This window comes from Gekko japonicus, unplaced genomic scaffold (assembly GCF_001447785.1).
Source record: "Gekko japonicus isolate JY-2015 unplaced genomic scaffold, Gekko_japonicus_V1.1 scaffold36, whole genome shotgun sequence".
Classification (NCBI taxonomy): Eukaryota; Metazoa; Chordata; class Lepidosauria; order Squamata; family Gekkonidae; genus Gekko; species Gekko japonicus.
In genome coordinates, this window is record NW_015164182.1 from 1,992,119 (window position 1) to 2,009,049 (window position 16,931).

The 16,931-nt window shown below is 45.3% G+C and overlaps 1 protein-coding gene across 1 annotated transcript in view; it reads left to right on the plus strand.

Annotated features, from left to right (window-relative positions):
• ADGRB2 (adhesion G protein-coupled receptor B2) overlaps positions 1 to 16,931 on the plus strand; it is a 149,718-nt gene that overhangs the window by 30,660 nt on the left and 102,127 nt on the right. The window contains exon 2 of the mRNA XM_015408088.1: positions 7,958 to 8,041. Within this exon, the coding sequence (XP_015263574.1) occupies positions 7,958 to 8,041 (84 nt within the window). The remainder of the gene's footprint in view (positions 1 to 7,957; positions 8,042 to 16,931) is intronic.

Consider the following 16,931-nt stretch of genomic DNA (forward strand, 5'->3'; position numbering starts at 1 on the left):
TCATTCCTGGCTCCCATTATCTCCAGTGGGCCTTCAAGCCTCTCCCATTGTTTGCAATGGGCAATCCTGTCATTCCTTTTATACATCCCAGTTAGTTGTTCCTTTGAAACTGTACCACACCATTTTAAGTAACAGCAAAACGAAGAGCATGAACACAAACAGAGTGTACATTTCTTGCCAATGTTCTTTCTGGGCTGCACACAGGGCAAAAGAAAATTTTAAAAGGCCTCTGATCTGCATGCCAGTCAGGATAATGCTGTGTGGCATAAACATGAGTTAAGTGTTAAGTGTTCTCCCTGGATGGTGTACATATCAAGAACATACCTGTTGCCATTTCCCTCTCTTCCTGCTCACCACCCAAAGAAACAGAAGCTCTGTTCACATATTACAGTGAACAGATGTACATCTTGCATGGACATATGTTGTTAGAAAGAGGTAATATACTTTTTCATTACAAATAAAAGCAGCCCGCCTTCCTCCCTCCCCCCCAGCCCCAACAGCTCAGAAACAAAGCACGGCATGGGCAAAATCCTCTACAAAAAAACCTAGAGAACCACTGCCAGTCTGAGTAGACAATGATGACACTGATGGACTGATGGTAGCAAGACTATGCTTTGTGTGCCAAAGGATAAGGGTTTAAACCTAGGATGTCTAAGAGAACAGATGTTGGCAGGCTCGTAGCTATCGTGCCCCCCCCCACTGTTTTTGCGGCCCCTCCCCCAATCTTCAGCTCCTCCTCCCTTCCTCCATCCCTCCCCCCCGATCAATCCTCACGAATATGAGCCAGCATCTCCCTGTTTTAGCTCATCTATGATGAGTTGAGTCTTTTTAGGACCCAGCAGCAACCGGTGGTTGACCAAGTCACAAACACATTGGTCAGATTGCAGCCGCTGCAGCAGTTCGCTCCTCCTGCTGGATTTTCTGTGCCAGGCTTCAGCAAAGATGGTTGGCTCAGAGAAGGAGTGAGGGAGGAAGCTTGATCCCTGCTCTCCTTTTTTAAAAAAACATGGCAGCTTTCCTAGACCTCTGAGGAGCCTTAGTGTCTATTAACATTGGGATTCTGACTTGCCTCAGAGGAAGGCTCTAGTGGGGGTTGTGTGGGTGTGTGCCAAGCAGACCCCCTTGCCCTGGAGCCTTTGATTTAATTAGCTGGTGCCCCCCCCAAGGCCCCCTCCCCACAAAATCCCTAGCTCCGGGGCTGGGTGTTGGAAAGGATCTTTCTCTGTCTGTGTCTCTATAGCTCACCTGCATCAGAGCAGACCATGCTGAAGTAGATGGACCAATGGCATGAAGACCAGTGTGGATTGAGGAGACCCATGTTCAGATCTACATTTTGCATGATGCTTACTCAGTGACACTGGGACAGTTAGATTTGAGTCCAGTAGCAGATTAAAGACCAACAAGAGTTTCAGGGAATAAGCTTCCAAGAGTCAAAGCTCCCTTCATCAGGCTGGGTGATATTGCCATTGTCGTGAGGTCAATATAAGGGAAGGGAGACTGGAGGAAGGGTGGGATAAAGAGGGGATTGACAGACAACATGTGAGCAGCAGAGTCCGTTGGGATGGAAGAGGAGTTTACAGAAAAAAATAGCACCAACTGTTGTGACCAAGAAAACAGATCTTCCCAAACCGAAACATCATAAATTATAGCCTGAACATGAACCTATATTGTAATGCATTAAGTGATGTAGCAGTGGTGACAAAACCTCTAGTGGTATTTAGTTGAACTTCCTGGACAGACAGATGTATTTTGGTTTGCCACTGGCAAAACTGGTCTGACTTTAGAGAGCTGGGACAAGCAGCAAGGCTTGAGGAAGGGGATGTAGATCCATGGTTATAGAAAAGAAGGATTCTAGGACCTGAGAAAGCAAAGCAGTCCAAATGAAGCACGGCATAGAAAGCTGTACATAGTTGAGAGGAATTAGAAAAGAATGGAGATGCATAGTTGTGAAGTACATTTGAGAAATTATAGAAACAGCATGGAAGTTTCTTGGGTGGGGTTAGCTACAATGCTATTGCAGGGTCTGGGTGATATAACGGGAGGAAGTCCACAGAAACCTGTATTACATATTTTCTCTCTCTCTCTCTCTCTCTCTCTCTCTCTCTCTCTCTCTCTCTCTCTCTCTCTCTGAGTACCTGATGAAATTCTTCTTGCATGCCCACCTCTACCTCTACAGATCCATTCAACATCTTAAGTAGACCCAGCATCTCTTCAGATCATCTGCATTCTCAGTGGTGGTACCCATTCTCAGGAACTGACCTCCAAAGGAGGTATACAGAGTGCCTATCCTGATAGGTCTTCATAAGTTTTACAAGGCCACTTTATTCTTTTTTTATAAATGCGTTTATTTTTGTACATTTTCTGTATATTACATTATATCTTTTGTCTCCTCTTAACTCCCCCCCCTCTCCCCCTTATTTGTTAGTCCTTAGTTCACAGCCACGGGCACAAAGTCTGGATCTTCCACTGAATGTCCAGTCTTCCTTCCGATGTTATCCACTTTAAATAGGTCTTCCATCTAGTTTTAATTTCTTCGGCTTTTTCCTCCCATCTGGTCTTCTGGCGCAGCTTCTCGATGATGTCCGACTGCACAAATTCAAACAAATAGGTGTGCCAGATATCTATTGCGTTCTAACCCGACCGCTCAGCAATTTCATGGAGTGCCCACGAGTTCTTGTATTGTGAGAAAGGGAGAAAAGTACCTCTTTCTCTACCTGCTCTTTCCCATGCATAATCTTATAAACCTCAATCATGTCACCCCTCAGTCGTCGTTTCTCCAAGTTAAAGAGCCCTAAGTGCCTTAACCTTTCCTCATAGGGAAAGTGTTCCAACCCTTTTATCATTCGAGTTGCCCTTTTCTGCACTTTTTCCAAAGCTATAATATCCTTTTTAAGGTGTGGTGACCAGAACTGCACACAGTATTCCAAATGAGGTCGCACCATTGATTTATATAGCGGCATTATGATATTGGCTGATCTGTTTACAATACCCTTCCTAATAATCCCCAGCATAGCATTGGCCTTCTTTATTGCAGTCACACACTGTCTCGACATTTTCAGTGAGTTATCTACTACAACTCCAAGATCTCTCTCTTGATCAGTCTCTGCCAGTTCAGACCCCATCAACGTGTATTTATAGTTAGGATTTTTGGCTCCAATGTGCATCACCTTGCACTTGGCCACATTGAACCCCATTTGCCATGTTGACGCCCACTCGCCCAACTTTGACAGATCCCTTTGGAGTGCCTCACAATCCTCACTGGTTTTCACCACCCTGAACAACTTCGTATCATCCGCAAATTTAGCCACTTCACTGCTTACTCCCATCTCCAAATCATTAATGAACAAGTTAAAAAGCAGTGGACCAAGTACTGATCCCTGTGGTACCCCACTGCTTACACCCCTCCACTGGGAGAACTGCCCATTTATACTCACTCTCTGTTTTCTATTAATTAGCCAGTTTTTGATCCATAAAAGGACTTGTCCTTTTATCCCATGATTTTTGAGCTTGCTTAGGAGCCTTTGATGAGGAACTTTATCAAAAGCTTTCTGGAAGTCAAGGTAAACAATATCTATTGGATCCCCCTTGTCCACATGTTTGTTCACCCCCTCAAAGAACACTAACAGGTTAGTGAGACAAGATCTTCCCTTACAGAACCCATGTTGAGTCTGCCTCAATAGGTTTTGTTCATCTATGTGCCTACTAATTCTTTCCTTAATAATGGTTTCCACCAATTTACCCGGTATCGACGTCAGACTGACTGGCCTGTAATTTCCCGGATCTCCTCTGGAACCCTTTTTAAAGATGGGAGTGACATTAGCTACCTTCCAGTCCTCAGGAATGGAGGCTGATTTTAAGGAGAGATTACATATTTTTGTCAGGAGATCCACAAGTTCACAATTGAGTTCTTTCAGAACTCTTGGATGTATGCCATCTGGGCCTGGTGATTTATCAGTTTTTAAGTTGTTTATCAGTTTTAGGACCTCCTCTCTCGTCACCTCAATCTGACTCAGGTCTTTCAACACCCCTCCCGAACTCAGCGGCTCTGGAGTGGGCAAGCACCTCTCATCTTCCACAGTGAAGACGGAGGCAAAAAATGCATTTAGCTTCTCAGCCATTTCCCTATCATCCTTCAGTACTCCTTTTACCCCTTGGTCATCCAAGGGCCCCACTGCCTCCCTGGCTGGTTTCCTGTTTCTAATGTATTTGAAGAAAGTTTTATTGTTGGTCTTTACATTTTTTGCTATATGCTCCTCATATTCCCTTTTTGCATGCCTGACCACAGACTTGCATTTTATTTGCCATAGCCTGTGTTCTGTTTTATCAGCCTCACTGTGACTAGCTTTCCACCGCTTAAAGGAATCCTTTTTACCTTTTACAGCTTCCATTACTTTGTTTGTTAACCATGCAGGCTTTTTCCTATACCCGTTTGTGCCTTTCCTAACCTGCGGAATATATTTTTTTGAGCTTCTAGAATCGTAGTTTTAAATAGTTTCCAAGCTTCCCCAATGGTTTTGACCCTTTCTACTTTTCCCTTCAGTTTCCTCCCCACATAACTCACTGAAGATGTCAACTCAGTATGTAACTGCAATAAAAAAGGCAAATGCAGTGCTGGGGATTATTAGGAAGGGGATTGAAAACAAATCAGCCAGTATCATAATGCCCCTGTATAAACCTATGGTGATACCTCATTTGGACTGCTATGTACAGTTCTGGTCACTGCACCTAAAAAAAATATATTATAGCATTGGAAAAGGTGCAGAAAAGGGCAACTAAAATGGTTAAGGGAATGAACACCTTCCCTAAGAAGAAAGGTTAAAGAGGTTAGGGCTCTTTAGCTTGGAGAAATGACGATTGAAGGGTGAAATGATAGAAGTTTACAAAATTATGCATGGAACAGAGAAGGTAGAGAAAGAAGTACTTTTCTCCCTTTCTCACAATACAAGAACTCATGGGTATTCAATGAAATTAATGAGCAGTAGGCTTAGAAGAGATAAAAGGAATCACTTCATAACCCAAAGAGTATTTAACACATAGTACTGACTGCTGCAGGAAGTGGTGGTGGCTACAAGCATATACAATTTCCAGGTGGGATTGGATAAACACATAGAGAGGAGGTCCATCAGTGGCTATTAGCCACAACGTATGGAACACTATGTCTGGAGCATTGATGCTCTGTATTGTATGTGTGTGGGGGGGCAACAGTGGGGAGCTTCTGGAGTTTTGGCCCCACCGGTGGACCTCCTGATGGCACCTGCACTTTGGCCACTGTGTGACACAGACTGTTGGACTGGATGGGCCACTGGCCTGATCCAACATGACTTCTTTTATGTTCTTAAAATAAAATTTGATGGCTGATGATGCCAAGTCGAACTGAATTTTGTGGGTTGGATCTGGCAGCTCTATTCCAATATTGATGACACTCCCTTGTATCCCCTACACCATACCCCAACACAAACAGTCCTCCTTGGATGCTAAGAAGCCCTTCAGAGCTGCAAGATCCAACCCCATGACTTAAATTGTATAAATGTAGTGAACTGGCACAATGTATCTCAATTTTATGTAATTTATTCTGTAATTCCAATTATGTAGTAACAATTAGTTTTGTCTTGGAGAGTCATGCAGTAGAGGCTTCTGCCGGATGGTACACTGCCCCTGAACATGGTGGTTTTGTTTGGGGCTGCCGCAGCTACAGATTCTTACTAGACCTTGCTTCTGTGAATTTCTCATCCCTGTTTTTATACACACACGACTTCCCTGAGGCTGATCTGCGTGTTGCGGGGAAAAGTAGTTTCTTTGGTTTTGTGCTTTGATATATTTTTTTTATACACCCCTCCGGGTGCCATTTGTTTTTGGCTGAGAATGCAGCTTATAAACACTCTAATAAATAAAATGTTGCCTCTTCTAATCCTAGTGCCAGTTGGTTTTATTGGATGGCTCCGACATCAAGAGTTTTGAGAGTGAATAATGTATCTCTGCTTGCCTCTGTTAATTGCCCTCCCTTTTCCTGTATTCCTTAAGATGCATTGGGCTTGCTTGTTGATGCTCATACTTTTCAAAATATGATGCAGACTTTCTTTTTCTTCCATTCCCTTCGGCAACTTAACTTCTTCCTCAAAGCCCTGGCCTTAATTTCTTCCTAACAGGGCAAGATGCTGGGAGATCCATTATCAGAACTTCTGTGCCTTATTTAAACAGAAAAATCAGTCATACGGGGGTCTCCTTTGGACTGGACCAGTGATGGGACCGGAGGGGGTGATGGTGGTTTTGATTAGTGTAACAAGAGAGAGAGGAAGAAGTGAGCAATGACTCATACCCTGCCACATATTTTGTTAGTCTTTAAGGTGCCACTGGACTGTTGCTCTTGTCTACTGCAACAAATGGGGGAAAAATAGAACAGTTAACCTCCTCTCCCCAAACTCCCCAAAAAGTTAACCTCCTCTCCCCAGATTTGGGGCTCATGGGGCTGAGGTTGTAAGTTGTGGGGGATCTACCAAAATTAGATCAGGGGTCCCCAACATTGTGTCCCTAGGTGCCATGGCTCCCACCGACATCTTTCCTGTTGCCTGCCAAGTGTTTTTAGGAAGTGGGTGGGGCTAGGTGACAATTTTGCCCCTCAGGGCTTTTTATTAGCCACTGGAGATTTGAGAGGCTGTGCAGATTTTTTTAAAATGTTGCTTTGGCAGCTGCTGCTACAACAGCACAAGGATCTTCATTGTGAGTGACTGAAGGTAAAATGGGGCAGCCATTTTGTGACTCCTGAACTAGATTAAACACTGAAGGTTTCATTCCTGACTGAAACCAAGCTTAACGGTAAAGGTAAAGGTTCCCTTGCTCGAAAGCCAGTCGAATCCGACTCTAGGGTTGCGGTGCTCATCTCCGTTTCAAAGCCGAAGAGCCAGCGCTGTCCGAAGACGTTTCCATGGTCATGTGGCAGGCATGACTAAACACCAAGGCGCACGGAACGCTGTTACCTTCCCACCGAAGTGGTACCTATTTATCTACTTGCAATTTCTTGCTTTCGAAGTGCTAGGTTGGCAGGAGCTGGAACTAGAGACGGGAGCTTACTCCGTCATGCGGCACCCGGGTCTCGAACTGCTGAACTACCGACCTTCCATAGCCTGCAGTTTAGCGTCTTAACCACTTGAGCCACCGCAGCTTAAGAATGTGTAATTCAGTGATATTCCACTTAGTGACTCAGGAGCCGCATGTGGCTCTTTGACATGGCACCTGTGGCCCTTCTGAGCCCTGTTCTCCATTGTTGCACCCATTCCCATGTTTCAGGAAAGTGGGCAAGGCCCTTGCCTGGTGGGGCTTGTGGTTGGCAGGTAGTTCCCACCTTGAAACAGCTACTGCTGAAGGAACTGATAGGCTGCAACCAATGCTCCCTCTAAGCTGTGGAGCCTTGTGAGGAAAACTTCTGTTTTGTGAGCTACTGGCATTAAAGTTGTGAATAAGCGATTTGGCTACTGCATAAATCATTTTGCTCTGCGGCCATCCTTCCTGAGCTAGGACAAAAATGTGTGAGCTGGAGGCTAAAAAGCTGTGAGCTAGCTCACCCTGTCTCGGCTTCGAGGGAACACTGGCTGCAACCCTCCCCTGAGGTATAGGCCTCAAGCCTAGGTTGGAAGTAAATGTGGCTCTTTTGGTGGATGATAATAGCAAATGTGGCTCTCCATGAGCCACAAAGCCCTGTGCTCTTGATGTCCTACTGGCATAACTGAGCTGAGCACATTCTTCCCATGTGTCTCTCACCTTCCCCTGTGTCAAATTTTACCCTGTAAATTCCTTGGGGCAGGGACTGTCTTCATTTTAGTGCTGTGTGGAACTCCATGAACAGGGATTGCATAATCTAAATAGTAAGCCATCCTCATAACAGGAAGAAAAGAGTGGTTTGCCACAACAGTGTGTTGCTCCCCCCCCCCCAAGCCATCTAACCATTGCCTACATCTTTCAGGTGATGCCGTGCGTGAAGATCAGAAGGTGAAGACTCAGTGGCCACGGTCAGCAGATGAACCAGGAGTGTACATGGCACAAACAGGTAACCATCTCTGTGGGAAAGCCTTGGGGAGGCATTAGAAATCGTCCAAGCATGCTCAGCAGATCTTTTCCAGCAGCTTTTATTGGTGTGTTTTTTTTAAAAAACCAGAATATTAGAAAAACCATAATACTACAAAAGGAGGAAACCAGGGTTGCCAAGTGGAACTTATCTTGGCAGCGGGGGACTCCCGGATGGATCCCAGAGCACGCGCCGCACATACGTTACCAGGAAGTGACATTATGACGCCGGGCATGCTGGGGGCGGGGCCATGGCCATACAAGGGAAAACCATAGAGTTTTCCCTTGTATGGCCGTGGCCCCGCCCCCGGCGTGCCCGCGTCACTTCTGGGTGACGCACACGTCGGGGAGGAGTTCCCCCCGGGGCCCGATCCAGCGCTGCCGGGGAACGGGCCTCTGGGAAACTCCCACCCCCCGGGGGGGACTTGGGATCCCTAGAGGAAACAGGGTTTTTTCTTTCTGATTAAATATTAGAAATACTGTCTATTCTATTTAAGTCTCCATTTAGGGCCATGATTTGATTTGATTTAAGTTCATTTATGCTCCACTTTCCCCCTCAATGGGATCTGAAGTGGCTTTTGGTATTCTCTCCTCCATTTTATCCTTGCAACAACCCTGTGAGGTAGGTTAGGTTGAGAGGGTATGACAGGCCTGAGGTCTCCTAGCAAGCTTCCCTGGCAGAGTCGGGATTCAGACCCAGGTCTCCCAGGTCCCCGACTCTTACACAGCTGATGGAGTTGCCATCAAGAAAGACTTCATTGTAAGCTACCTTGGAGGCTAACTGGGGGAATGGCACGTCATTATTTATATTTTAAAATCAATATGATAAAATTTCACCTAAAGTGAAATAGAAACAAAGTTGGTGAATCCTCTCTGGATACATGGAAGGCATTTTGAGAGAAGCCTGCAGAATTTTGATACAATTTTGAGAATTTCTCCAGGGGCCTCTGCGCATTTCTAAGTGATCACCAGATTTCACCTAAAATGAAGCAAATGTGAAGATTCCTCCTCAGATCAAAATCCCTGAAGCATCTCTCCTTATATATAATTGAATAGTGGGTGCCAAAGTTCTAATTCTAAAATGCACTCCCTTAGTGTATGGCTGATGGCACTGCTCCTCAGCATATATCGCCACCAATCAGAAGGCAAAGCCTGGGTCCCGCCCACACCACAACTGCTGCGACAACCTGGTCTTTTGCATATGGAAGCTGATTGGACTTCACTCCATTCCACACCTCAAACTCTCCCCCCCCCCGCAAGGCAGTTGGAATGTCAGTTGCATATGGAATCTGCTGTATTCTGGTGGTGTGCAGGTCCCAGATTCATGTTTTAAAAGCAGACTGACACTGTTTGCCCAAAGCCAGAGCACTCTCCCAGAGCCTCTTTCTAGATCCCGTTGTATTTATTCCCACAACGGGCCTTATTTCTAGTTTTGAAAGAAAGCAAAAGACATCTGATTCGGTTAGCAAAATATTTCACAGGGGTTTGTTTTTAATGTCTAGTTCTAATTGTAGTTAATGCCGCTAGTATAATTAATTGTAGATAAAGCTGTTACTTTTGAGGGACTGGAGGGAAGTGGAAGAAGGGCTTTTATGTGATTCCTTCCAGTGATACCCTGTGCCCCCTGTTCCAGGGGTTGGGTTATCCTGTATTAGAAAGGGTGACAGGTTAGGGAGCCCCATTCCATTATCCCCAAACACATAACTTCGTTTTAATCATTGGAGTTAATGGCATTCACATACTAGCTCCTGATGACCCCATCTTGTCTAGGATGTGGAGTGAGCCCCCAGCTGTGTCCCAGATTGCAGCCAGTTTTGTATTCGTCCTATAAAACTTAGTAGGAATCACTGGATCATGAGTTGTCCACTGTCTGCCCATTTCATTCACATCCACCCACCCCCTCAGCTTCTTGCTTCCCAGTTATTTATTTAGGGCACACTCAGATATGATAGAACCTATTATTTGTTTGTTTGTTTGTTTTATTATTTTCAGTTTGTATCCCACCTTGCCAGAGAACCTAGGAAGGAGCTTCTGTATAGACAAAAAAAATTTAGCTAGAGGATTTGGGGTTTTGTCAGTATTTGTAGAAATCTGGAGGTTCTTAAAGAATAATGGCTTCTGGAGTGGAGGAGCTTGCCAGATGTTCTGCCTGGCATTGGGGCCTAAGTGTGGGACATGCTATCCATCAACTTCTCTGCTAGCCCTAATAATCACATGCATTTTAATTAAGATGCAGCCTCCGATGACTGCGAAAGCGGCATCTCATCTTCCATCCCCACTGGTCCCCTGAGCGCCATCATTTTCGTGGTGGCAGCAAATTGCAATGATGCAGAGCCGGCCCCACTTCTTCTTCTGTCCCCACCCCCCTTCCCTGATGCAACTGAGTTTAATTTGCGCCGTTTATGCATTCTCTTTGCACCTTCCTTGGAGACCCATAAAGAAAACAAATGTATTAATTGTTGAGTTCGTATGTATTTATTTAGCAAATTTGTCTGGCTTAATGCGAACGCCAGTCACTTCCCCTCTCCCCCATCCCTTCTCCTTGCCTTTGATTTATGTTCTGTGGGCCACTCCATGCACACAGAAAGACAAACACAGGAAGGATCCGGGAGAGTTTAAAAGGATCCACTGTGGCACTTGTGCAAATACAGATTTTGGCGAGCCTTGGGTTTTTGCCATCGGACCTAGCATGGTGCAGAAGCTAGAATATTTTGCTCAGGCATTCAAGATCCTGTCCCCAGTTTCAGATCTCTGCTCAACCACTAAGTTTATAAAACTGCCTTGGGCAGCAAGTAATTATCTCAGAGTCTCCCCCCCCCTCCCCGGCACACACACTAAATGCTTGTGTAGATTTTCAGACAATAGCAAGCCAAGGGCTAACTGGAACAGTTATTGGAACTTTAAAATAGGATGGAAAATAATTCTGAACATCTGTACCTGGCTGGCCTGGAATAGTCCGCAGCAAAGAGAGGGCTTGAATCAGTATTCTTCAGTCCTCATACTTCACAGAACAAGATTCTGATGGGCCTTTAGGAGGAAAGGCCAGTGTGGTATTGGACACTTCTTTGCAGCCTTGAGGACTAGAAACTTGCAATATGAAACAGAAAGATGCCTGTCTCCTGCCAAAGACACTAGTTTTTGGAGGGAGACCTTTCCTTATAGAACCATAAGATTGGAAGCGGCTACCCAGATCCCCAGGTTTGTGCTCTTGATGTCCTTATTTATTGATTTGATTTGATTTCTATCCCACCCTCCCCGCAAGCGGTCTCAGGGTGGGTTACAATCACACAGGAGTCATGACAATGACAGTATATAAATTAAGCAGTTGAAACAATGTCCATCTCAATTAAAACAACAGCAAAACAGTAATCAGAGTGGGAATGCCTCAACAGAGATACTCAGTTTGGGCTATTAAAGAGCCTGCATTGTCAGCAGGGAAAGCCAGAATAGATTTGGATGTCCGTTGCCTCCTCTGAAAGCTCAGTGGAACGAGCTCTGTTTCACAGGCCCTGTGGAATTGTAACAAATCCCGCAGGGCCCTGATCTCAAGTGGGTGTTTGTTCCACCAGGCTGGGGCCAGGGCAAAAAAGGCTAACTGGACATCCTTGGGGTTGGGGACAACGAGAAGCCATTGGTCAGTTGAGCACAATACTCTATGAGGCATATATGGGGAGAGACAGTCCCAGAGGGCTTTAAATGTTAGCACCAGAACCTTGAACTGGATATTGGCAGACAGTGCAGTTGATGCAGCACCAACTGAATGTGAGCCCACACAGGCATCACTGTCAGCACACGTGCCACTAGTTGCAGTTCCCAGGTCAGATTCAAGGGCAGCCCCACCCACCCCAAGCAAGTTAGGATAATCTTGCCTGGAAGTGACCATTGCATGGATCACTGTAGCTAGGTCCTGGGACGTCAGTTACTCTACCAGTGGCAGATGATTAAAGGCCAGTCAAGCAACAGTGGCAACCTGGGCCTCCATTGAAAGGGAGGTGTCCAGGAGTACCCCTAGGCTGTTAACCCTCAGCGCTGATATAAGCAGCATCCCTCCGAGGACTGGGAGCTGAATTCCCAATTCTAAATCCCCATGACTCTGGTACAGGACCTCTGTGTTCACTGTCCAACTCTGCTGGGGTGGAGTCTGGCCATCCGTCCATCAGCAGATTGAGCTGGGTATCATCAGCATACTGATGACAACCCAGCCTATGCCTCCAGCCTAACTGGGCAAGGGAGCACATGTAAATGTTAAACAACATAGGGGGGGACAGATAGTCCCCTGTGGCACACCACATTTAAGTGGGTTATGCTGGGACAATTCTTCCCCAAGCACCACCCTCTGTCCCTGACCATGAAGGAAGAAGGAAAGCCATTGTAAAGCAGTCCCCCATATCCCAATGTGAGCGAGATGGTGGGTCAGAAGATTGTAGTTAACCGTGTCGAATGCTGTCGTTAGATCAAGAAGCAACAGCAGCACTGGCCCTCCTCGATCCAGATATCTCTGGGAGTCATCTGTGAGAGTGACCAGTGTGGTCTCCGCTGTGTGGCCAGGGTGGAAGCTGGACTGGAATGGGTCCAGGATAGATGTATCATCCAAGAAGGCCTGGAGGTGCTCCACCACTGCTATCTCCACCACCTTGCCCAGAAATGGTAGAATTGAAACTGGGTGATCGTTTGTAAGGACCACAAGGTCCAGTGATGGCTTTTTCAGGAGCAAACGCACCACTGCCTCTTAGACCGGTTGGAAAGTTCCTTGATGACAGGGACAAGTTGATAATATCTCCCAAGGAAGTCTGAACATTCTCTTAGCAGGCTTTAATCAGCCATGAAGGGCACGGATCAAGGGGGCAAGTGGTGGGCTTCACGGCTATCAGGATCTTGTCAACTTCTTCCAGGGACAGCCAACTGAAATGGTCCCAACCCGAATCATAAGACAGGCAAGGGGCTTCCAGTTCCATTATTGTTTCAATTGTGGCTGGGAGGTCCTGGTGGAGTGACAAGACTTTATCGTACCCTGCTCCCCAGCTGTGTGATGTACCCTGCTTCCCAGCTGTGGCTTGATTGTGTTATTCCCAAGTGGTTCCACTCCTATTTTAGCTGTAGCCTGCTACAGGCACACCCAGGAGTTTGGATTTTCTGCCTTAATATTCATTCTGCCCTCATATTTGAAGGGCGTTGTTCTCCAGCACCTGCTTTTCACAATGATGCCTCTTTCGGCTAATATTTGCTTTCTGTCTCTTGCTGTCCAGAGCATGTAACACCCCCCTCCAATTTCTTTCTCCCATCTGTTCCACCATAATTTAAAGGGATGCCCTCTGCTTCAGATCCGTCCAATGACTTCAAATAGATCATCAAGTCTAATAAAGAACCAGATTGTTGTAAATGTCAGGCTCCCGCTCAGGGCAGAGGAAAGGGAAAAGGTGCGGTGCATTTCTCCACTGCTGACTGAGGACCAAACTAGATGATACAGCCTCCCCAGGGTTGCTGTCACTATTTTAGCACTCACTTTACAAATGCTGTGGGGGCCTGCTCCTGCTTGGGATGAGCTTCAGCTTGATCTGCCAGCTCCAGTTGAAAGGGCAATGAAGACTGGTAGCCATGGGAAAAATTTTTTGGATAGCTTTGCATTGCAGTAAAAGATGCAGCCCTGATTTCCACTGTAGGCCAGCCACTGCATTCCTGAAGGGCATTTACACGTCTGAAAATGTGCCAGAAATGCATGAGGTGTAAAAACACAGCTGTCGGGAAAGTACGAAAGAAAAGCATGGAGGTCAGTCTTTTTGACTGTTTCAACTTTGCACCAAGCATATATATATAAAGCATTCTTGCTACACTAGGAGCCTTTCTGCATTTAGTCTTTACTCCTGATTTCCCCAGAACTTGAGGCGGTATGCCTTTGATTCAAATCATTTCCGTTCATTCTGCATATGTAGTTATTCTTCGGACCTTTATGCTGGAGTTCCGGCTGGAAACTCAAGTCTCTGCAGATTATGCTTTCTGCATACTCACAGAAGAAACTGTGTTTTGAGCCCTGATTGCTCTTAGGAGGAGCAGCCAAGGAAGCAGCACGATACTTCTCCCTTCTCTTCAATACCCCATGTTCTCTCTTCCTTTTCACAGAGCCCTGGCTGGTGGGAGGAATTCTTCCAGGAAAATCAGAATGACATTGAGTGGATGAGGCATTTAAGTGTTAACAGGACAGTGTTCACTAACATTATGTAATGGGAATAACCCAGGGATAATATACAACAATCAATGCTTAGTATCAAATAAAAATGCAAATCATCAATCCACGCATCCATTTTTGTTTTGAGGGAAATGTTTGTGATCAAAGTCTGTTTTGGCTTAGGAGTGCTTCTTGAAAAACTGGTTTTCCCAGTAGCTGTCCCATCCTCCAAACCACTGCAGACTCTAAACAAATGTAAATGTTCAGCAATTGCCCATGAGGAAACCTGTTATCATGTAAATTGGCCACCTAACATAGACCAAAGGAGAAAGAGGCTGCAACAGGGGAGGGCAGTGGGCGAGGCTTAAATATTTGCAGAAACAATTCAACTTCAAATAGTAGTATCGATTTCAAAATGGAGCAGAACGAAGGTTCGTGGCAAAAGCACTTTTGGGAAGTGCAGGGCATCTGTGTGCTGGAAGCGGTTTGAGTGCTGATCCCCCTGAAATGGATGAAGAACCAAGAAGAAGCCCCAACACAAAGCAGCAGTGAAAGCAGGAGGGAATGCAGAATGAAAGATTGAGATGTGCTCAGAAACAGAGGAAAAAGACGGGTGCAGAAAGGGCCTGTATAAAACAAGTCTTGGAAAGCTGCTGTTCTTCACCAAAGGAGCTGTTACTCAGAGCTGTGCTGAATCCCAGCTGCCTTATGGAACAGGACTGTCATGTCCCTGAATACATTAAGCTCCTGCGTTTTGACTCTGTTTCTCCCATTTTACCTTTGTGTTGCCAACAAAGCAGAGGGAAGTCATTCAGTAATAGGTTGGATCCAACCAGCTTTTCTGCTGGTAAAAATAGGAAGTGGAAATCCACTTTAACAAAAAAAAAAAAGGCTGCTTGGGGGATTATGGGATCTGCCTGGGGGAAAAAACCAATGTAGTAAGGAGGGAATTGGAAGAGAATAAGTGAAAAGGCTGGCTGGATCCAACCCAGCATGGAGCATGGCTATGTCACATGATTTAGATGAATCTAACAAAAAAAGGCCATGGTTATAGCATGAGATTAATGTGGAAATTTATACTGTCTCCTAGGCCTGCCAAGCACCTGATGGGGGCGAGGGATCCCTATCCCCAGGTCCTGTTGCTAGCCACCACTCCAAGCAGGAGATCAAGGGGTAGCTTTAAAAATTGCCAGAAACCATAGACATCCTAGAGCTACCCCTTGTCACTTCCAGGGTGGTTTTAGGAATCACAGGAAACTATGGTTTTACTATAGATGTTTTGGTGATTCCTAGACCTACCCTTTGTTATTTCCATTTTTTTTAACAAAAAGTGGCATAGCATTGCACTTGATGTACCACTGCCCCCCCATGACCCTGCCTACAGCCCTCCTGCCAGCTGACAGGCCCTACCTGCCTGGCACTGCCTGGCAACCCTAGCACCCCCTCCCCATTAGTGAGTGGGAGAGAAATGTTTTTCTGCCTCAGGACTGAGTGGATTTGGGGGGGGAAGCAGTTTGGATTTTCCTGAGTTGAGAGGGAGTTGAGTTTCATTGGACTTAAGGTTGCACTTTTTGAAATATCCCTCCCTCATGCCTACTTAACCTCTATATTTCTAAACAAACTGCTTATTTCAAATGATGTTGCAAGGCATGGAAATGCTCTCCTTTTTATGTATGGGAGTGTTTCCAAATATGATCTTGCACTTGCAGATTGGAGTTGCACAGGCTAAAATTCTGTCCTTTCCTTCTGTGTAAAGTACACTGCAGATCTAGGCCATGGAGGTGAGCCTATGTAGTGAAGCCATGAAACCTACAAGTACCATGCTTGGGGCGTACATTTCCTTGCTCTCAGTACCTGTTTTTTTTTAAATTTTGATCCTTCATACTTGGAAATTATTGATTTGTATGCTGTTAAAGGCAGGATATATTTTGTGTGCCGGTGCTGTTTTTTGCACCTGAGCAGTCAGCAGTATTCCTGCACTAAGCAGGGAGCTGCTGCTGGCACATTTTAAGAAAGTGCTTAAAGTCTTACTGCTTCGAGGAACAGCCAGTGTGATTCTTGAATCCTTATTTCACAAATCCTTATTTCACAAATGTACTTCAGGATCTGGTAAATAAGAATGTGATTTACTTATTCATTTGTTTGTTTATTCATATTTATAGCCCGCCCTTCCCATGAATGGGCTCAGGGCGGGTAACAACATTTCATTTATGCAACATATATTAATTAGTACAATAAAATTAACATTTAAAAACATGGCATAAATATTAAAATGGTGGTACAGCAGATGACAAGAATTTTCTGATTGTGGGAGGTTCCTGGCCCATGGTTAATATGAATAATGGCAAGTAGTTGTCACAAGAATAATGGCCAGTAGTTATCACTGCCTCCTTCTCCTCCTCGTCTATCTCTCCCATGAGGCAATCCATTCTACTGGTGAATTGCCATATCAGCACATGCAAGCAGATAGCTGGAAGTTACGGTGTTGGACGATTGGCTACACAGCAGAATGGCTTCCCTCACACAGGACCCACAGTCCCAAAGCAACAGTGTGAAAACATCAATGCACAAAATATTGATGTATCTAATTCTCAACCCAACCAAATCTGAGTGTACTTAAATCCTGAAACTGGAGCCATGAATGGACAAGATAGAACTTTCTACAAATCTGAAAAATGCCCCAGGTTTGCAGAAAAATCTGAAGTGGACC